This window comes from Hemiscyllium ocellatum, chromosome 7 (assembly GCF_020745735.1).
Source record: "Hemiscyllium ocellatum isolate sHemOce1 chromosome 7, sHemOce1.pat.X.cur, whole genome shotgun sequence".
In the NCBI taxonomy this organism is placed as follows: Eukaryota; Metazoa; Chordata; class Chondrichthyes; order Orectolobiformes; family Hemiscylliidae; genus Hemiscyllium; species Hemiscyllium ocellatum.
The window spans coordinates 72,411,948-72,434,519 of NC_083407.1; the positions used below are offsets into that span (position 1 = coordinate 72,411,948).

General features: G+C 42.6%; 1 protein-coding gene across 1 annotated transcript in view; it reads left to right on the forward strand.

Moving 5' to 3' along the window:
- The first annotated feature begins 11,411 nt into the window (after window positions 1–11,411).
- The window catches only part of itga4 (integrin alpha 4), a 177,827-nt gene continuing 166,666 nt past the window's right edge, over window positions 11,412–22,572 (forward strand). Inside the window, exons 1-2 of the mRNA XM_060827973.1 lie at window positions 11,412–11,515; window positions 11,835–11,953. Of these exons, the coding sequence (XP_060683956.1) occupies window positions 11,412–11,515; window positions 11,835–11,953 (223 nt within the window). The remainder of the gene's footprint in view (window positions 11,516–11,834; window positions 11,954–22,572) is intronic.

The following is a 22,572-nucleotide window of genomic DNA, read 5'->3' on the forward strand; positions in this document are numbered from 1 at the left end:
ATTGTTAGATTTTCTGGCTCTAGGGGAGTGACAGTGGTTCCATTCAACACTAAACAGATAACCTCTGTCACAATAACAGCATTTGTCCTCCCATCTGCCTGTCACCCACTAACCCACACCCCAAGTGGCCCACTTAACTAACACAGGCCAAACACAGCTCTGAGATCTGCAGGAGTTGCTTGATGTCATTCAACAAGGCGGTCAACAGGGAAAATCCTCATGGTTCCACTAACCACATTCCTGGTTCTGAAGCAATGCAGTTTAGTAGGACTAGCCAAGAAAGGGCACACAGACAACAGCATGAAAGGGCTGGAGATGGCAACTGCCGCATTCATTCCTGACAATGGGCATTTGCTCAAAACATTGATTCTCGTGCTCCTTGAATGCTGCCTGAGCTGCTGTGCATTTCCAGCAAGACACACTCGACTCTGATCTCCAGCATCTGTAGTCTTCACTTTCATCACTGCTGAATATTGCAGGGCTCCTCCAGCATTATGCAAGCAGAATAAGTACTGATAAGGCACCCTATGTTATGTATTTAACCAGATGCAAAATGGTTGAATGGCTTTTGTTAAATCCATTCTTGCCATACGAGCCGGGGTTGTATACCAGCATTGTGAACCATGTTACCAGTGGATACCCTTGTTGCTCAGCATCACCCTGGAATTTGTTGTGAGGCACAAAAATCATTAGTGAGCTGACACAAAATGAATTGCTGCCATGACACCAGGGACTGATGTGTGTGATAGGCTGAATATGGTCACACACCAACTGGAAGTTGAAGGAATGGACTCCTTGCAGGTTGTGGTATGTCCCCCAGATTGGCATGGCATTTCCCACCAAGTTACCTGCATATAGTCAGCGGTACCCAGCACAATGGAGAAGCCAGCTAACCTAGTGAACCATAGTTTCTCTGGTTGCTTCTCGCTCATTGAAGTGAATGACATATATTCAGCTGCTATTGCATACAAAGTTTCATTGACTCTTCTGAACAACAGCTAAAAGTGAATTTGGAAATATTGGAAGTATCTGAGCTTAGCAGGAGCCTAACACATAGTATTTTTTGACCACAAGAATAGGAATGCCATCCTTATGTTGTTTACAGAGTGCAATTTCACCTGATCGCAGATTTTAGTGAGCATACCCTTAAATAAGTGGGGATGTTGCATATTCTCTTCCTCACTGAGATTGGGGGTGGAAGAATAGCTCTTTGAAGACCCTGGGTGATATGGACTGCCACCAAGAATACTTTTTCCCTTCCCTCTTTCTCCACCTTCAATCAGCCTTTGCCTCTCTGAGACATCTTAGCTTTTTCTTCCTGTCATGCTGAAGTGCTGGGAACCTCTGGTTTGAATAGAAGCCTTTAAGTAAGTAAGTCATCACCAGCCACATCATTCCTTGGAAACCTCAGCAATTTTAAATCAAATCAATAAAGACATTAAAGTCTAGTGGAAATCAATCAGCAATTAATCTAAAATTGTTGATGATTCATTTAAAAAGTGCTGGTGGGGCATCTCATATACATTCAGCAGTGCAATCAGAAGAAAGAGCATTAGTTGGAATGTTAATCTTCAAAATGACACTGCTGGTCACAAACCAGCATTACATGCTAATTGGCATCACTTTCTGTATATGGTCTGTGTTCTCAGCAACTATGCAAATAGCCTTCAGAAAATGGCATCTCACAGACTTCACTGTAGAAGTGGCTCTAGGTACTGTAGACACTATTTTTGCACTATAACATCATTTGTGTCACTGAAAATGAAGATGAAGAAAACAAATTTTGCAGTCCAACTGTTTTAGTGAGGTTGGTTGAGGAAGTAAAACTCAGGAGACAATTCTACTTCTCCTTTTCAAAATTGTACCCTGGGATCATTCAGGTCCATGTTAGAAAGCAGACAGTACCTTGCTTTGAAATGCTCATCCAAAATATCAGGTTAATTTTGCATCTGTACTGCATTTAAGTGTTAACCTGGATTTTGCACTCCAGTCTCTAGTCTGTAACTCAAAACTGCAAATTCTGACTCAGAAGCAAACTCTGCCATTTTCCAAGAGAAGAGAGTGCAGAAAACTTCAGCTTCTTTGAATATTCCATATCTCATTATTTCATTGAGATTGCCTCTTCTCCCATGGCATTTTTCATAGTCTAGATCCTGGAGTGTAATTTTGGATATATACCAGAGTGTTATTGCAGCTTAAATGTGAAATACGTGTGACAGTAAATAAATCAAATCAAAATCTAATCAAATGAATACTAAAAGGAATGCACATCATTATTGTGGCCAACTAAGAGGTTGCAAAAAGGGATTTCATGAATTCCCCATTTGGTCAGAACAATTTGTTTCACTACTAATCTCTCACTTAATAAATTTAGTTTACGATGTATGTTTAGTTTAGTTTCACCAAATTCAGATTAGCAAAAATTGAAAATCAACACATCGCCCAAATTTATGTAATTTATTCTTGCCTTTAAATGTTGTCCACATGAACTTAGCCAAATGATGTGACTTCCTGTATCATTATAGTCAGTGGTCACATAACACTCCCACTAGCACAAAGAAATATGGGGGCTTCAGGGCTGAGTTGAGAGGTCTGAAAGATTGTAGTTTTTGTATTAAAGCTGATGCTTAAATACAACTTATTGCTCTTTCCCGTCTGGATTCTGTGACAATAAACTCCAGTTTTAAATTAAATCTTCTTTCTGACTTCTATAAATGACCTAAATGACATATTTTTCATAAATACAAGTTCTTGGGGAGTGTGAACCAACTGTTGCATATAGCTTGGCAAAACATTTGCAATAAACAATTGCAATTGATGGCCTCATTTAGAAAGTTCATATGTGATACAAAATCAAACTCTTGAACTGTTGTACTGTAAAAGGGTGTGGTGTAGTTCGAACTGATCTTTGCTGCACATCTTACCTGTACGTTGCAGTGAAGTTTTGCATTGACATTGCGTCGCATGTGATGAAACCAAAGCACAGATGTATGTACATGAAACTGAGATAACATTTTGAGAAACCACATGAATCAGTTTTTGACCCATTTTTTTTACTGCACTTGCAGTCATTCAATTGCATATCAAAGACATTGGGGACCTGTTGCAGCTTCAATTCCTGCTCCATTGAATGTTAAGAAACAAGCATGATTTTATACATTGCTGCAAAAAGTTTAAGAAATTAAACAGTGACACTGGTCAACAGATGCAACACTTACAAGTGCTTCAGATGAAATGTAAACAAAAAAAACAAGGTCAGAAGATAATGCAGCAGAACATTTAGTGTCTGTGAGAAATATGCTCATACCTGCATCCTATTGCTTTAGTCATGGGTCAATGGCTAAACAATGAGGGCATTGACCTCATACCAGTTGCTCTTTCCTCTCAGGGTGGTGCCAGCAGGAACCCACAAGTAGGAGGAGCCACAAGCATGAACTCATGAAGCTTCTTCTTAGGACACTCTAGAGGTACCCAGCCCCTCCATTTCCCCTGCTTGTGATGTCAAAGCCTGTGGCAGTACAAGCTGAGGAGGTGAACCTGGATCTGAGAAACTGCCTCTCAGTAGATCTGGACTTTCCAGACTCAAAGACACCGGAGTATGACCATCCAATTCTCCCAAGTCAACATGATCAATTAAAGAGCAAGTTGCCTCCATCCTGGTTATGGACATTAGGTATGGACTCAGATGGCGTGGGAGGGAGAGGAAGCCTAAAATATACAAAAGGCACATAGAGGACATAGGTGCTGCATTATTGTCAATGACAAATCACTTTTATTAATAGATTTTCACTTACACTGTTAAAATGTCTGCTGTAATATAACTTTTGCTATAGGGCCTGGTTTGTCACAATGATATGAAAGAAGTACAGTTTCTCCATATGTACCAAGGTTTTAAAAAGTTATGAACCACCAAGCATTGGCTCATCTTTCAAAAGGAGAAAGTGAGGACTGCAGATGCTGGAGATCAGAGCTGAAAATGTGTTGCTGGAAAAGCGCAGCAGGTCAGGCAGCATCCAAGGAGCAGGAGAATCGACGTTTGAGGCATGAGCTCTTCTTCAGGAATCAGCAGGAGAATCGAATTCCTGAAGAAGGGCTCATGCCCGAAACGTCGATTCTCCTGCTCCTTGGATGCTGCCTGACCTGCTCATCTTTCACAAGGAACTAACTCTTTGACTACAGCTAGTCTCATACATCAAGGACCCTTGAACTTTAATGCTGAGGACTGTAGACAGGGCATTGCAATTTATTGGGGGACAACAATGAGATTAAGTGCAATCCAGGGAAAGTGCCAAGGCATCATTCCAGCTTACAAGTGAGAGTGACATCTCTACAGGGAAAGGAGGTTCCTACGTATGAGCTTTTCAAGGGAACACTTTAACATTTGATTAGATTAGATTACTTAAGCATAGAAACAGGCCCTTCGGCCAAACACGTCTACCCATTCCCATACATTTACTCCTTCACCTAACACTACCGACAATTAGCATGGCCAATTCACCTAACCTGCACATTTTTGGATTGTGGGAAGAAACCAGGGCACCCGGAGGAAACCCACGTAGACATGGGGAGAATATGCAAACTCCACACAGAGAGTCGCCTGTGTTGGGAATTGAACCTGGGTCTCTGGCGCTGTGAGGCAGCAGTGCTAACCACTTTGCCACTGTGCCGCCATGGTGAGTCTGGGAAATGTTGAATGGGTAGCTCACCTGTCCACTGACCCTAGTAGAGTAGTGATTTTTGAAAGAAAAGCTAAAAATGCATTGCTTCTCACAGGTTAAATGCTTGCAAGTCCATCAGGGTGACTTGAAAATCTGTGCACTGATGAGTTCTAGATGAAAATAGCTCACAAAAAGTTTGTATCTTCATTCTACGTCCATCTTTGGGTTTCTTCATGGAATCATGAGCAATGTTTACAGGGAATACCCATGGTCTACCAGCATCCATCCCTATAGGCCAAACAGCTTGGAAAAAAACATAGAAGCTTAGAAAATAGGAACAATAGTAGGCTGTTCTGCCCATCAACTCTTCAATATGGTCATGGATGACCATCCATCTCAGATTCTTGGTCCTACTTTCTCTCCAAATCCTTTGATCCCTTTTGCACTAAAAACTACATCTAACTGCTTCTTGAAAAGACTCAATATTTTGGACTCAACAATTTTGGTAGCAGAGAATTCCATAGATTTACCATTCCGTGGGTGAATAAACGTCTCCTCATCTCAATCCCAAATAGCCTATCCCTAAACTGTGATTCCAGACTTCCTGGTCTTTGGGAAAATCCTTCCTGCGTTCACCATGTCTACACTTGCTAGAATCTTATTGATTACTGTGAGATCCCTCCTCATTCTTCTAAAATCCAAATAATATAATCCTAACCAATTTGGTTTCTCTTTGTATGTCAGTCCTACCATCTCAGGAGTTAGTCTGATAAACCTTAGTTGCATTTCCTCCATAGCCAGGACCTCCATCCTCAGATATGGAGATCAAGCTACACACAGTGATATCCCTGCTCCTGTAACCAAATCCTCTTGCTATGAAATAAAATATTCTATTTGCCTTCTTCGCTGATGGCTGTACCTGCACGCTTACTTTCAATGTACAAGGGCACTCAGGTCTTGTTGCACTACACCCTTTCCAAGATATTGTCATTCAGATAATAATCTGTCTGCCTGTTTTCACTCCTAAAGCGGACAACCTCACATTTATCCACACTTCATCTGCCATACATTTGCCCACTTACGCAACTTGTCCAAATCACAGAGAAACATCTCCGCAACCTCCCTATAGATCACCCTCCTAATGAACTCTGTGTCATCTGAGGGATTTGAATGGGTGGCTACTTTGTTCAATTGATGCAGATATGATGGGTTATATAGCTTATTCCTATTCTGTACCATTTCTCTGTCCATGTCAGCATACTCCCGCCAATCCCATGCACTTTAATTTTATATATACATGGAAGAGGAAGGAACCTGTGAGCTCTCCCTTACGTTAGCATCATGGCAGTTCCCAGGATATCTGGTGCAGACTTCCAAAAAGTGGCTTAGATGGTCACAATTCCTTTAACATTAAGAGAACAGAATTGTTTCTTGTTCACAAACACCCCAAATTGGTGATAGGACACTCAAAATGACCTGGCTGCAATTGATAACAACTTTTACTAGGGGAAGCTAGTGATGTATGAGCATCCCAATGCTACAGCTGTTTCTCAATCATCATCAAAGGGAAAAGGTAGGTTCTTGTGAAACTGGCATCAGTGACAGGATTTGGAAATGGAAGGGCTGATTTATAGTCAACATGGCTTTGTGAGTCTAAAATCGTGTCTCACTAACTTGATTGAGATTTTTTGAAAAGTGGCAAAGAAGATTGATGATAGCAAGTAGTAAGTGTTGTCTGTATGGACTTCAGTAAGGCGTACGGCAATGTTCTGCATGGTAGACTGGTTAGCAAGGATATATTTTATGGAATACAGGGAGAACTAGCCATTTGGATACAGAACTGGCTCAAAGGTAGAAGTCAGGGGTAAAAACAAGGACTGCATATGCTGGAAACCAGAGTCTAGTTTAGAGTGGTGCTGGAAAAGCACAGCAGGTCAGGCAGCATCTGAGGAGCAGGAAAATAGAGGCTGTATTCCTGATGAAGGGTTTTTACCTGAAACGTCGATTTTCCCGCTCCTTGGATGCTGCCTGACCTGCTATGCTTTGCCAGCACCACACTAATCTAGCAGGTCAGGCAGCATCCAAGGAACAGGAGATTCGACGTTTCGGGCATAAGCCCTTCTTCAGGATTCCTGAAGAAGGGCTTATGCCCGAAATGTCAAATCCCCTGTTCCTTGGATGCTGCCTGACTTGCTGTGCTTTTCCAGCAACACATTTTCAGCTCTGATCTCCAGCATCTGCAGTCCTCACTTTCTCCTCGAAGACCACACTAATCTAGTCAAAGGTAGAAGACAGAGGGTGGTGGTGGAGGGTTGTTTTTCAGACTGGTGGCTTGTGACCAGTGGAGTGCCACAAAGTTCGGTGGTGGGTCCTCTGCTTTTCATCATTTATATAAATGCTTTGGATGTGAATATAGAAGGTACGGTTAGTGAGTTTGCAGTTGACACCAAAATTGTTGGGGTAGTGGACAGTGAAGAAGGTTACCTTAGAGTACAACGGGTCCTTGATCAGATGGATCACTGTTTTGAGGAGGGACAGACAGAGTTGAATCTAGATAAATGTGAGGTGATGCATTTTGGTAAGGCTAATCAGGGCAGGACTTATACACTTAATGGTAATGTCCTGGGGAACAAAGAGACCTAGGTGTACAGGTACAAATTTCCTTGAAAGTGGTTTTGCAGGTAGACTGGGTGGTGAAGAAGGGACTTGGCATGCTTGCCTTCAGTGGTCAGTGCATTGAGTTTAGGAGTTGGAAAGTTATGTTGCAGCTTGATGAGGCCCCTTTTAGAACACTGCATTCTCTTCTGATCTCCCTGCTGTAGGAAAGATGTTGTTAAACCTGAAGGTGTTCAGAACAGATTTCCAGGGATGTTGCTGGGATTGGATAGTTTGAACTATAGGGAGAGGCTGAATAGATTGTAGCTTCTTTCTTTGGAACATTGGAGGCTGAGGGGAGACTTTATAGGGGTTTATAAAATCATGATGGGCATGGAAAGGGTGAATATCCAATGTACTTTCCCCAGGGTAGGGGAGTTGAAAACTAGAGAGTATAGGTTTAAGGTGAGAGGGAAAAGATTTAAAGGAGACATGTGGGTCAACCTTTTTAGGGAGGGGATGGTACTTGAGTAGAACGAGCTGCCAGGTGAAGTGATGGAGACAGGTGCAGTCACAGCATGTAAATACCATATGGATGGGCTCATGAATAGGAACAGTTTAGAAGGATTTGAGCTAATTGCTCGCAAATGGAACTAGATCAGCTTAGAATATCCAGTCAGTGCGAATAAGTTGGACAAAAAGATCTGTTTCTGTGCTAAATAACTCTATGACTCAATAAGATTTGAATGCTGTTATGACTGGAGAATTGGGAATTGCTGTTGCTTCATGAAACAAATTGCTAACAAACAAATTAAGGGCAGCTGTGATTTCAGTGATATCCAGCCATCCAGTCCTTGCAAGACCTTCTCCAGTTTCCTCTGAGTAACAGCAAAGTCACCAGAAAGACAGGGTAAAAACAATGACTGCAGATGCTGGAAACCAGATTCTGGATCAGTGGTGCTGGAAGAGCCCAGCAGTTCAGGCAGCATCCAACGAGCAGCGAAATCGACGTTTCGGGCAAAAGCCCTTCATCAGAAAGACAGGCAAGCTTTTGGATATTTTAGTTCCATCAGCAGATAAGCTGTGGGAAAAGACAGAGGGATAATGCAGTGCTATTGAAGGAGCACGTGAGCACTCATCCTTATAAAACAAGCTGAATGCTATGCCCTCGCATAGGATGGCATGGAAGCTTCCAAAAGAGTGTATTGTATTGCTTCAGTAAGGTGCTCCAGGGTATGTGGCCTTGTCCAACTGGGATGGTAGGCAACTAAAGAGTGTCTCTGCTCCAGTGGGAGTAGACTTCTATCAGTAAGCTACCATGAAGTGTACCCACCATTCCCCTCTCAAACAATATTACTTTCATCTCACAATCCATTCCTTGCATAGTTTATATTTGGAGAGGGCAAATAAAAAGGAATACACAATTACTGAGAGGGGATTGAGAGGAGTAGAGAAAGTGAGAGACTTAGGCGTGCATTTTCATAGGTCCCTGAAGGTGACAAATCAGATAGGTCACGTGATTAGGCTGCAGCTATAGTTTTGTATACAATTCTGGCACAATATTACAGGAAAGAGAGAACAGAGGGGATTTATGGGGTGGTCCCAGGCCATGAAAATTGAAGGTATGAGGAAAGATTGGATTTTGCCGAGAGGTGCGAGGGAGGAGCGAAGGACTTCTGAGAAGTCATATATTTGTGTGGTCGCGTTACCCGAAATACTACTCGGGTAGTATCTCCCACCCATCCTCCTCCTCTAACCAAAATAAAAGATTCTGTGCACCAGATTGGTAAGGTAACGAGTTTATTTTTTTATTCCTTATTTTTCAAAGTCTCTTTGGGAATTTAGAATAGTGGGAATGGAGGTTAGGGCAGTTGAATGTTCCTCCTGCAGAATGTGGGAGGTAAGGGTCACCACTAGTGTCCCTGCTGACTATATCTGCGGGAAATGCACCCAACTCCAGCTGCTCGAAAACCACATTAGGGAACTGGAGCTAGAGCTGGATGAACTTGGATCAATTGGGAGTCAGTGGGGGTTATTGAGGGGAGTTACAGGGACGTAGTCACTCCTCAGGTACAAGAAAAAGGCAGAGGGGTTACAATCAGGGGACGGAAAGGGAACCGGCAGGCAGTGCAGGGATCCCTGTGGCCATTCCCCTCAACAACAAGTATACTGTTTTGGATACTGTTGGGGGGGGGGACTTACCAGGGGAAAGCAGTGGGGCACAGGGCTCTGGCACAGAGTCTGTCCCTGCTGTTCAGAAGGGAAGGGGGAAGAGGAGCAGAGCAGTAGTCATTGGGGACTCCATAGTTAGGGGGACAGATAAGAGGTTCTGTGGGGACAAGAGAGACTCACGGTTGGTATGTTGCCTCCCAAGTGCCAGGGTTCGTGATGTCTCTGATCGTGTTTCTGGGATCCTTAAGGGGGAGGGGGAGCAGCCCCAAGTCATGGTCCACATAGGCACCAACGACATAAGTAGGAAGAGAGATGGGGATTTAAGGCAGAAATTCAGGGAGCTAGGATGGAAACCGAGAGATAGGACGAACAGAGTTGTTGTCTCTGGTTTGTTGCCAGTGCCACGTGTTAGTGAGGTGAGGAATAGGGAGAGAGAGGAGTTGAACACGTGGCTACAGGGATGGTGCAGGAGTGAGGGTTTTGGATTCTTGGATAATTGGGGCTCTTTTTGGGGTAGGTGGGACCTCTACAAGCAGGATGAACCAAAGGGGTACCAATATCCTGGGGGGGGGGGGATATTCGCTAAGGCTGTTGGGGTGGATGTAAACTAACCCAGCAGAGGGATGGGAACCTAAATTGTAGTTCAAGTATAGAAAAGATTGAGAGTAGGGAGTTCCGAAATCAAGTTTCAGGGACACATGATGACACCAGGAAGCAAGAAGTTGGTTTGAAGTGTGTCTACTTCAACACCAGGAGCATCTGGAATAAGGTGGGTGAACTTGCAGCGTGGGTTGGTACCTGGAACTTCGATCTTGTGGCCATTTTGGAGACATGGATAGAGCAGGGACAGGAATGGTTGTTGCAGGTTCCAGGATTTAGATGCTTCAGTAAGAACAGAGAAGATGGTAAAAGAGGGGGAGGTGTGGCATTGTTGGTCAAGGACAGTATTACAGTTGCAGAAAGGATGTTTGGGGACTCATCAACTGAGGTAGTATGGGCTGAGATTAGAAATAGGAATGGAGAGGTCACCCTGTTGGGAGTTTTCTATAGGCCTCCAAATAGTTCCAGAGATGTAGAGGAAAGATAGCAAAGATGATTCTATAGAGGAGTGAGAGAGACAGGATAGTTGTCATGGGGGAGTTCAACTTTCCAAATATTGACTGGAAACATATAGTACGAGTACTATAGATAGGTCAGTTTTTGTCCAGAGTGTGCAGGAGGGCTTCCTGATACAGTATGTAGACAGGCCAACAAGGGGCGAAGCCCCATGAGATCTGGTACTGGGTAATGAGCCCGGCCAGGTATTAGACTTGGAAATAGGTGAGCACTTTGGTGAGAGCGATCACAATTCTGTTATGTTTACTCTGGTGATAGAAAGGGATAGGTGTATACCACTGGGCAAGAGTTACAGCTGGGGGAAAGGCAATTACGATGCGATTAGGCAAGATTTAGATTGTGAGATTATTTTTCTCAGAAAAGTCCTCACGATAATTGTCAGTCTTTGCACCACATTCTCAAGGTACTCCAACATTGAAAGTTTTGAAATTAAAACACAAGTAACTAATATGAAAGGGTAAATGTCATATTGGAGAATATTGTGATCTGTAGATAGATATGCTTTCAGGCCTGATATGTACAGTATGTACTGGATAGTGTGGATAGTGTGGGCGACCTGGTCGCTCAGCTCTTGACTCTAGCCCAGGAGGTCAACAGCGCCCCCACACGTGCAGAGATTGCACACTGACCGCTGGGGATTTAATTCGAGTCCCGGCAAAGAACGGATGGGGAGTTGCTCTCTGGTGTCTTGCAGATGTTGCGGTTAGGTTTCGAAATAAGATTCAAGTTAGGGAATAGAAGTCCTGCACACTTTTGTGTCGCAGTGCGACTCAAATTGAAACGAAAATGAGACGGGAAAGGTTTGTGGGGAGTTTTGACTGGGGCGATATTTGGATGCACTTGTTTCTGTGCTGTTTGTTCAGGACGGGAATGCTGTACAATCTGGATTCGCAAAATCCTGTACTGGTGAAAGGACCTGCAGGGACCTTGTTTGGCTATTCGGTACTGTTACACAGTTACAGAGACGAAAAGTGGTGAGTTTTGGTTTTGAAACAGTTCATATCGCATTTTTCTACTTCAATTTGCACGTGGCAAGCTTAAACAAGCATAACGCTATAAACTTCTTTAAAACAGTGCCAAACGGCACTGGAAATTATCTAAGTAAAGTCAAAAAGATTTTGATAAAAATTTCCGTGTTTAGAATGTTTAAAATGGGCGTAATGTCTTTCAGGTATATTCCAGACAGAAGTTTTGAAACCACACTGATTTTTGCCAGTGTCTCAAGCAGAGACTGTCCTAGCTGGTGTTCCGTTTTAACCTGGGTATAACTTATTATTCCTTTTGCTACCACAGGTGTGTTGTTGGTGCTCCAAAAGCGAATACATCCTTCGGTGATACAGTAAGCCCTGGAATTATTTACAAATGCCGAATCGACCACAATGCTAATCAAACTTGCGAAGAACTACATTTAGGTTAGTTGCAATGGCAGCATGATTCAGTTATCTGTTTGAACTGCAAAAATACAGGAAAATCTTGCAATCTCTACTGTATCTGGTCAGAGGCTGGACATGATGAAGAAGAAGTTATCGCTCCTCAAAAGCCCCAGAATTCTGTACCAATAAGCCAATTGAATTTCTGGGTAACTTTGAGGCTTGTGGTGCAATGATAGTGTCCTTACTTCCTGAGCCATGTCTCTGAACAGGTGGATTTGAAAATATCTACAACTAACCGCTGCCAAATCTGACCTGATCCATCTCAATCTCCCCACATTGATCCATCTCATCCACCCAATGCTCCCAATCCACCTGAACCATCTCAGCTTTTTTCCTCCCGCAATCCATCTCTCCTTAACTTCCTTCATTCGCCATAGCCTGTATCATATTCCCAATCCTCAACCCTCAATGATCTTTACACTAGCCTGTCCAACCGTTCCTGTCCACAGTCTAGTAAACCTTCTCTGAACTGCTTCCACTTATTTACATTCACATTCTTCCTTAACTAAAAAGACTAATACTGTAAATAGTATCCAGATGCAATCTCATGATTGCTCCTGCATAATTAACACGTAATCTTTGTGATCCATCCCTCTCACCAGAGATGAGAACACACTGTTACTTTCCAAGTTATGCTATACCTGCATAGTAACCTTTTTCAGTTCACACACTAGAATCTGCAGATCACTTTGCACCTCCAAGCTGTGTAGTTTCTCACTGATCACAGCAGTATTGTGGAGAGCACCAGCTTGTTGTCTCTACTCCCACCCCCACCCCCACTAAATTAATATTTATTTCCACAATTTGTGGTTTGTGTTGGCTCTGACAGGGTACGTTACAGAGTAGCGAGAATGAGCATTCTTTCTGAGATTCTGAATGATTTACCTAATTTGAATAGAACTTTTTAAAAAATTTACTGATTCCCTCCAACGACCCTGTAATGTTGTGGCTACCTCTTTTAGCTAGGTGGAGGTGCACCAATATTAAGTACATTGTTTGTGTAGTGGAGGTTAAGACCATAGTCTGGGAACCTAAAGTTGGTTTGAAGTGAGGAATTTGGATTTAATTTACATGTACTAAAAGAAAAGGTAACCGAGATAACTTGAGAGTGAACAAAGCGTTTCTAATGATGATGGTTTCCACCTCAGGGTATTAAACTATTGTGCAAATGGCAGATGTGCTCATCATACATGTTCCAAACCAGATAGATGCAATTGGCCTTTGGATTTTAAAATTTTAAACAGTGAACCAAATTTCCATTTTAACATCTGTTTTGGTGAATAACTGGATCTCTGTAAACAAAGATACTGACTGAGTACTTGGACAAGTAGAATCTGGTCATGGAGAATCAGTATGGATTTATGAAAGATTGGACTTGTTGATCAATCCACTCTGAACTTCTGAAAAATGTTATAAGCAAAGTGGACAGGAGGAAAGTCCATGGATGTTATCATTATGGACTTCCAGAAAGAATTTAACGCAGTTCCATGTGAAATCATTTGTTTAAATAAGAGCTCATGAGAGATTATTTTGTGACTTAACTTTATAGTTGGAGCGGAAATAGGACATATTTGAATAAACTTGCTAGATAGTGAGGCAGTCTGTGTCTAATGCAGTAAACATTGGACAGCATCCATTGATAAAGCGCAAGGAATGTTCACACCAGGGAATGACTAATCTCCAAGTACGGATGATCTCACCATCTCCTCTTAATATTCAATGCCATATTGGACATTTACTATAAACCGACTGACTCCCACAGCTACCTAGACCACACCTCCTCCCACTCTGCCTCCTGTAAAAACGCCATCCCATATTCCCAATTCCTTAGTCTCCGCCGCATCTGCTCACAGGAGGACCAGTTCCAGTACTGTACAACCCAGATGGCCTCTTTCTTTAACGACTGCAATTTCCCCCCCGACATGATCGACGATGCCCTCCACCGCATCTCCTCCACTTCCCGGTCCTCTGCCCTTGAGCCCCGCCCCTCCAACCGCCACCAGAACAGAACCCCACTGGTTCTCACCTACCACCCCATCAACCTCCATATACAGCTTATCATCCGCCGTCATTTCCGCCACCTCCAAACGGACCCCACCACCAGGGATATATTTCCCTCCCCTCCCCTATCAGCGTTCTGAAACGACCACTCCCTCCTTGACTCCCTCGTCAGGTCCACATCCCCACCGACCCAACCTCCACTACCGGCACCTTCCCCTGCAACTGCAAGAAATGCAAAACTTGCGCCCACACCTCCTCCCTTACTTCTCTCTAAGGCCCCAAGGGATCCTTCCATATCCACCACAAATTCACCTGCACCTCCACACACATCATTTATTGCATCCGCTGCACTCGATGTGGCCTCCTCTATATTGGGGAGACAGGCCACCTACTTGCGGAATGTTTCAGAGAACACCTCTGAGACACCCCGACCAACCAACCCAACCACCCCGTGGCTCAACACTTCAACTCCCCCTCCCACTCCACCAGGGACATGCAGGTCCTTGGACTCCTCCTTCGCCAGACCATAACAACACGACGGTTGGAGGAAGAGCACCTCATCTTCTGCCTAGGAACCCTCCATCCACAAGGGATGAACTCAGATTTCTCCAGTTTCCTCATTTTCTCTCCCCCCACCTTGTCTCAGTCAAATCCCTTGAACTCAGCACCGCCTTCCTAACCTGCAGTCTTCTTCCTGACCTCTCCGCCCCCCACCCCACTCCGGCCTATCATCCTCACCTTGACCTCCTTCCACCTATTGCATTTCCAACACCCCTCCCCCAAGTCCCTCCTCCCTATCTTTTATCTCAGCCTGCTGGACACACTTTCCTCATTCCTGAAGAAGGGCTTATGCTCGAAACGTCGATTCTCCTGCTCCTTGGATGCTGCCTGACCTGCTGCGCTTTTCTAGCAATACATTTTCAGCTCATCACCAAATTACTCATGTTACTATCATGCAGGTTACAATTCAAATAGACCAACCATATCAACTCTGTAGTTGCGATAGAATTTTTGAGGCTGGGAATTCTTTGACGTGTTGCTCACTTCCTGACTCCCCAATTTGTTTGTCTGTGGGCTACAGATCCCAAAGTTTGATTACATTCTCTCTCCAAGCTTGAATATGTACAGCTCCAAAAATACGTACCGAAGAATAAAAAGAAGTACAGCACAGGAACAGGCTCTTCGGCCCACTAAGCCTGCGCCAATACATGACTCCTTTCTACACTAAAAAGCTTTTGTCTCTACACAGTCCGTATCCTTCTATTCCCTGATTATACATGTATCTATCAAAATGCCTCTTAAACATTGCTACTGTATCTGTTTCTACTACCTTCTCTGGTAGTGCATTCCAGGCACTTATCAACCTCTGTGTAAAACAAAATGACTAACCTCGCACATCTCCTTTAAACTTTCCTCCTTTTACCTTTAAACCTATGTCCCCTAGTAATCAATATTTCTATCTTGGGGAAAAAGACTTTGTCTATCCATTTTATCTATGCTTCTTATAATTTTGTAAGCTGCCATCAGGTCACCTCTCATCTTTTGATGTTCAAGTGAAGATAAACCAAGTGTGTCCAGTTCCCCTTCGTAGCTAATACCCTCCATACAAGGCATTGCCCAGGTAAACCTTTTGTGTACCCTTCATAAAGCCTCCACATCTTCTAACTTGTTCACATTGGGGGCATTTAAACAGTCCTTGGATAAGCATATGGATGATGATAGAATAGTGTAGGGTGATGGGCTTAGATTAGTTCACAGGTCGACGCAACATTAAGGGCCAAAGGGCCTGTTCTGTGCTGTATTGTTCTATGTTCTGGTACTGTGAAGACCAGAACTGTATACAATATTCCAAATGTGTCCTAACTAAAGTTCTGTAGTCATGCAACTTGTGATTTTTTTTTATACTTTATGCGCTGACCAAGAAAGGTAAGTATGCTATATGCCGCCTTGACCACCTAATCCACCTGTGTTGCCACTCTCGGGAAACTGTCAACCTGTACACCTTGATCCTGCTGCATGTTAATGCTTTTAAGGGTTCTGCCACTTATTGTATACAGAACAACTTCGATTATCTGAATGAAACAAGTGGGGAGTGTTTTGTTCGGATAACTGTCAGAGTCCCCCATGGCAATGCCAATAATAAGAGCAGGATTCCTGTGGCGACAGCAATAGCAGGAGTAGGATCCCGTGGCGACCCTGTTCCTCCTCCTGTTGCCAGCTCAAGGTGCCTGCTCTCTTTGTGCTTTTGTTTAAATTTAATAAAATTTTTATGTGATCTTGAGATCTTGTTAGGATAATCCCGCATTCGGATAATTGATGTTCAAATAACTGAGGATTGCTTCCTGTGGAACACCACTGGTTAAATATTTCCTGTCAGATAAACACCCTTCCACCACTACTGTTCATCCTCTGTGTCCACTTTACTAGCTCACTGTAGATCCCATGTGATTTCATCTTTCGTATCAGCCTGCTATAAGGGACCTTGTCAAAGATGCTGCTAAACTCCATATAGACAACATCCATTGCCTTACTCTCATTAATCATCTTTATTACTTTCTCACAAAAACTCAACCAAATCTGTCGCACATGACGTCCCTGCATAAAGCCATGCAGCCTATTGCTAATAAGAGCATATTTGTCCAAATGTGAGTAAATCCTGTCCCTAATTTAAATTTGGGCAGTGCTGCGCAAAGTTGACTGATGCCTCATCCACCATCTTGAACATTCACTGCTTCCACCACTGATGGAAGTGATAGTGGTGTGCATTGTCTATCAGATACACATCAGTAACCCATTAAGGCTCCTTTGACAGTACCCTCTAAACCCATGACCTCTACAGATTTGAAGAACAAGAGCAGGAGGTGCATGTCAACACCACTGCCATCCTGTATTGGAACTATATTGGCATTCCTTCTCTATTGCTGAGTCAGAATCCTGGAACTGCTTTCTTCACAGTACAATGGGTATGCACCGGAGGGAGTGCCAGTAGTTCAAGAAGGCAATACACCACTGCCTTCACATGGGTAATCAACACTGGCCACACTAGTAATCCCCACATCCTCTGAAAGAATTTATTAGAAAAAAAAAGTATGAGTTGGCAAAATTATTCCAGTCACAACTTGATGTCAAGAAGTGAAAATTCCACTTGGATTCAAGAAAGACAATTCTGGAGTAAATAGCTGTGATGAAGTGAGGAATTTATAAATTGTAATTCCTAAGTATAGCATACTAATCTTTGTGTGCAGACTTTTTATTTTCAGTGACCTATGTGTTAAAATTTGTATTACAAAATTGGGGATGGTAAAACTTAAATTAAAATAGCATTTTTAAACTAGTTTTATATAGGAACCTTAGAATAGAAAGGGAAGTCCCTCCAAAGGTCTGAGAAAAAGGTTTTCTATTCTATGCTGGAGAACACCTTGAATAAAAGAAAATAGTTCATTGAAGACTTGCTTGCCTTAAGTGCTTGAATATGATTGTTAGTTATATCTTATAGTGTGATAAAGGCTTGGATCCAAAATGCATTGCTATTGCAGACTCACTAAATCTGCACCAACCATTCTACTTTTGCAGTAAAGGGGCTAGTTTCACATATGCAGAAAGAGTGAGTTAGTTCCATATGTCTTTTATTTTATAGTTTCAGGAGGTAACAAGTTTATTTAATCAGAGTATTTAACGTCATGACCTATTCCAAGGTACATCACAGGAGCAATTTAAAACAAAATACAACATCAAGCCTTTTAAAGGGATAACAAGTCAGTTGGCCAAAGACTTGAAGAAATGGTTGGATTTAAGAAGCATCTTTAAGGAGGAAAACAAGGTGTAGTAAGAATTCCTGAACTTAGGGCCTAAGCAACCGACTGACTAGAAACTGATGGTGAAAAGAATAATTAAAATTGGGTTTGCTCTTTGTCGGGATTGGATGAATGCAAATGCTTCAGAAGGTGACAGGATTATTGAGGAATAGAAAGAGAGAGGATGAGGTAAAAACAAGTACTGCAGATGCTGGAAACCAGATGCTAGATTAGAGTGGACTGCTGTGCTTTTCCAGCACCACTCTAATCTAGAGGGACCCAATGCCCCAGGTGTGGCCACATCAATGTCTCCTACATGCTCAGGTTTATAATATATGATCAATAGTTGATCAGACAGGCCAATAGATGAGGAGTGGTCGATGGAGTTTAATTTAGATAAATGTAAGGCTTTGCATTTTGTTAAGGCAAATCAGGGTGGGGTTCTGAGGAGTGTTGCTGAGCAAAGAGACCTTGGAATGCAGATTCACAGTTCCTTGAAAGCAAAGCCATGGGTAAACAGGGTAGCGAAGTAGGGGATTGGTACACTTGCCTTTATTGGTCTGTGCATTGAGTATAGGAGTTGGAATGTCATGTTCTGGCTGTCCACCAAAGTGGCCATTGGTGAAGACACCTTGAGAATACAGGGCTCAGTTCTGGTCTTCCTGCTAAAGGAACAATGTTGTGAAACTTGAAAGGGTGCAATAAAGATTTGCAAGGATGTTGCCAGGGTTGGAAGGTATGAGATATAAGGAGGGGTTAAATAGCCCCAGTCTATTTTCCCTGGAGTGTTGGAGGTTGAGGGGTGGCCTTATGGAGGTTTATAAAATCATGAAGGGCATAGATATGGTGAATAGCTAAGGTCTTTTTCCCAGGTTATGTGGGTCCAAAAGTAGAGGGCACAGGTTTAACATGAGAGGAGAAGGATTTTGTAAGGGATCTATGGGGCAACTTTTTCATGCAGAGGGTGGTGAGGATGAGGCCACGGAAGAGTTTGTAAATATGGTTGAGAATTTTAAAATCAAAATATTGCTTGAACAGATGTTAAGTTCAGTCAGTGAGCACATGGGTACTAGGCGAAAGAGATTTGGCGCTAGTTTAGAAAAGCAGTGTGTCAGCAATGTTCTGATGCCCTTAAGTTTATGGAGGATAAAATGAGGTAGACTGGTCAGAAGTCAATTGTAATAATTGAGTCTAAGGCAATGTAGGTATGAAGCAGATGAGCTGAGACAGCATGAAAGACAATGTTATGAAGGTGGAAATGGATGCTCTTGATGTCGAAGTCACACATGGTTGGAAGCAGATCGTGGGGTCATATGTAACATCAAGATCAGAACAGACTAGCTTTATCTTGCTCTGTTACCATGGAGTGGGATAGAGATGGTACCTCGGAAACAAAGATTGGAGCAGCGGCTGAATATTCATTAAGCAGACTGATCTGGTAACATTGGAAGAATTCACAGAGGTGGTACTGAGGTAGGGCTGGCTATTGTTAGTACAAAGCTGCATTTCAGATTTAATTTTCACACACAAAGGAGAGATGGATGAAGAGGCTGAATGTCCAGTTGCTAAATGTGTGATGATGCAAAATTAGGTATGAAAGTAAGTTGTGCAGAGGATAAAAGCAGTCTGCAATCACTCCTTTGTGCGTAAAAATTAAACCTGAGAAACAACAGCAACAGTTGGTTCTACCCTATTACCAACGGTCTGAATGCTCCACTCTTAACAAGTCAGACTGCCTGATACTTTCATACTTTATTATTGCATTAAATTGTGGACCGAGTAAAAGCAGTGTGACAAGTGACAGGTGTTTGGAGTGCTCTATAGGAAAATGTGAACTTGTCCACTTCGGCAGGGGGAATAGAGATGCAGTGCATTATTTCAAAGGAGCAAGATTGCAGAACTCTGAGGGATTTTGATGTCCTGGTACATGAATCACCAAAACGTTAGTATACTGGTACAGGAAGTGATTAACAAGGCAAATGGATTGTCATTTATTCCAAGGGATCAAGGAATAAGACTAGGCCACTCAGCCCTTTGACTCGACTCTTCCTTTCAATAACGTCCATAACTATAAGGTATATATGCGCAGAATTAAGCCATTCGGCCCATTAAGTTTGCTCCACCATTCAATTGTGATTGATCCATGTTTACTCTATCCAGGCCTCTCACTATTCTGTAAGTTTCAGTGAGAATCCCCTACCCCATCCTTCTAAACTCCATTGGGTACAGACCCAGAACCCTAAACTGCTGCTCATATGACAAGTCCTTCATCATCAGCATCATTCTTGTAAACTCCTTCTGAATCCCCTCCAAGACCAACACATTCTTCTTTTGATACTAGGCCTAAAATCATTCTCAATATTCTAAATGTGGTCTGACCAGAGCCTCATACAGCCTCAACAGCATGTCTGTGCTCTTGTATTCTACCACTTATGAAATGAATGCTAAAGTTGCATTTGCCTTCCTAACTGCTAATTGAATTTCCATGTTATCCTTAAGATGATCCCAAACTAGGACTCATAAGTCTCTTTGTGCTCCAGATTTCCAAAGCCTTTCCCCATTTAGAATAGAGTTGAAGCCACTTCTTCTTACCAAAGTGCATAAGCTTACACTTTCCCGCAATAAATTCCATCTACCACTTCTTTGTGCACTCTCCCAGCCTGTCCAAATCACTCTGCAGACTCCCCACTTCCTCAACACTATCTGTCCTTCCACCTATCCTTATGCCATCTACAAATTTAGCAACAATGCCCTCAGTTCTTTCATCCAATTCATTAATGTATAACATGAATAATTGCGGTCCCAACACTGACCCTTGTCAACTTGTCATGGGCTACCATTCTGAAAAAGATTAATCTATCCCTCCTCTCTGCCTTCTGTCAGTTAGCCAATCCTCTATCCATGCCAATACCTTGCTCTTAGCTTATTGCACAGCCACTTGTGGAGCACCTTCTCAAAAGCCTTCTGGAAAGCCAAATAGATCATGTCTACCATCTCTCCTTTGTCTAACCTGCTTTTTATCTCCTCAAAGAATTCTAATAGATATGTTAGGAGTGTCCTTGCCTTGATGAAGCCATGCTAGCTCAGCCTTATTTTACCATGTCTTCCAAGTACACCATAATCTCCTCCTTAATAATCGACTCCATAATCTTAGCAATGACCAAGTCATGCTAACTGCCCAATAGTTTCCTGTCTTTTGTCTGCCTCCCTTCTTATACAGGAGTGATACATTAGCCATTTTCCAGTCCTCTGGGACCCTCCCTCCCTCCACTGATTTCTGAAAAATCACCACTAATGTCTATACAATTTCCTTAGCTATCTCCTTCAGAACCCCAGCATATTGTCCATCCAGTCTGGATGATCTCTCCATATCCAGATCTTTCAACTTATCCACACCTCCTCCTTAATGATGGCCAACACAGTCACCTCTGCCCTTTGTGTCTCTTGAAGTTCTGTTATGTTACTAGTGTCTACTATTGTGAAGACTGATACAAAGTACCTATTCAGCTCGTCTGCCATTTCCCTATTCCCCATTGCAACTTCTCCAGCCTCATTTTCCAATGGACCAATGTCTACTCTTATCTCTTTCTTACTATCTATTTATCTGATAAAAATCCACAGCAATAATTTTTACTACAAACTAGCTTACCCTCATATCTCAACTTAACTCTATATTGCTTTTTCTACTTGTTGTGTGCTGGTTTTTAAAGGCTTTCCACTAACCTTACTAATGTGCTTTTTCTTTTCTTAAGAAGTAGTCTTCTCCATTCCATTGTGGGTTCCTCAACCATTTCTTGTATTTCCTCAGGAGTTGTCTCAGTGGTTCTGTTGTATCACCAAATGAAGCAAGCATTTTGCCTATCATCTCAAAAAATCTTTGCAGGCCAGAAACTGATTTCTAAGTAGAAAACCTGTAACGATTTTTCTTTTGTGTATTTGCCATTAATCCATCGCTGTTGAAGATGTATTCCAAGAAGTGAAGGGACTCCTTGGAGAATTCATACTTTGGCCTTTAGTTATTTTGAAATTGCATTTTGAAATCCTCTCATCAAGCTGCGCCCGCATTTTGTTGGTGGTTAAGGGATGATTTGATCAAGTCTTCAAATTATTAACAGGAAAAGACAGGGTAGCTAAAGGAAAACTGTTTCCACTGGGTGAGGATTTTAGAACAAGGGATATAGTCTGAGAAGTAGTCAGACCATTCAGGGCTTCCTTTGTCAGCCATGGTTGTCTTGTCCTCCTGTAATATGTTGCTTCATCCTTGGGATGAATTTCTGCTGTGCTTCCCAAATTCCCTGCAGAAACTCCTGCCATTGTGCATGACGGATTGAAAGGACAGACAGATGAACAGAGGGAACAGGATTCCTGCTGGGTTCCCCTTCCAATTGATTCTGGCCAGTTCCTCCCTCATGTCTTTGAAGTTCTCTTTGCTCAATTGTAATATGATTACATCTGATTTCAGTTCCTCCCTGTCAAACTGCAAGGTGAATTTTACCATATTATAGCCACTGTCCCAAAGGGTTCCTTCACCGTAAGCTCCCTAATCAAGTCTGCCTCATTACACATCACCAATTGCTGAATTGCCTGTTCTTTAGTGGTCTGTACCACAAGTTTCCCCATCTTGTGGACATTCCACAAATTCCTTTCCTTGAGGTCTGCTATGAACCTGATTTTCCCAGTCAATCTGCACATTGAAGTCTCCCGTCACTAATATAATAGTACATTTCTACATGCCTTTCCTAATTCCTGATTTGACATTCTCCCCCACATCCTGACCCCTGTTAGGGGGACATGTATATTACT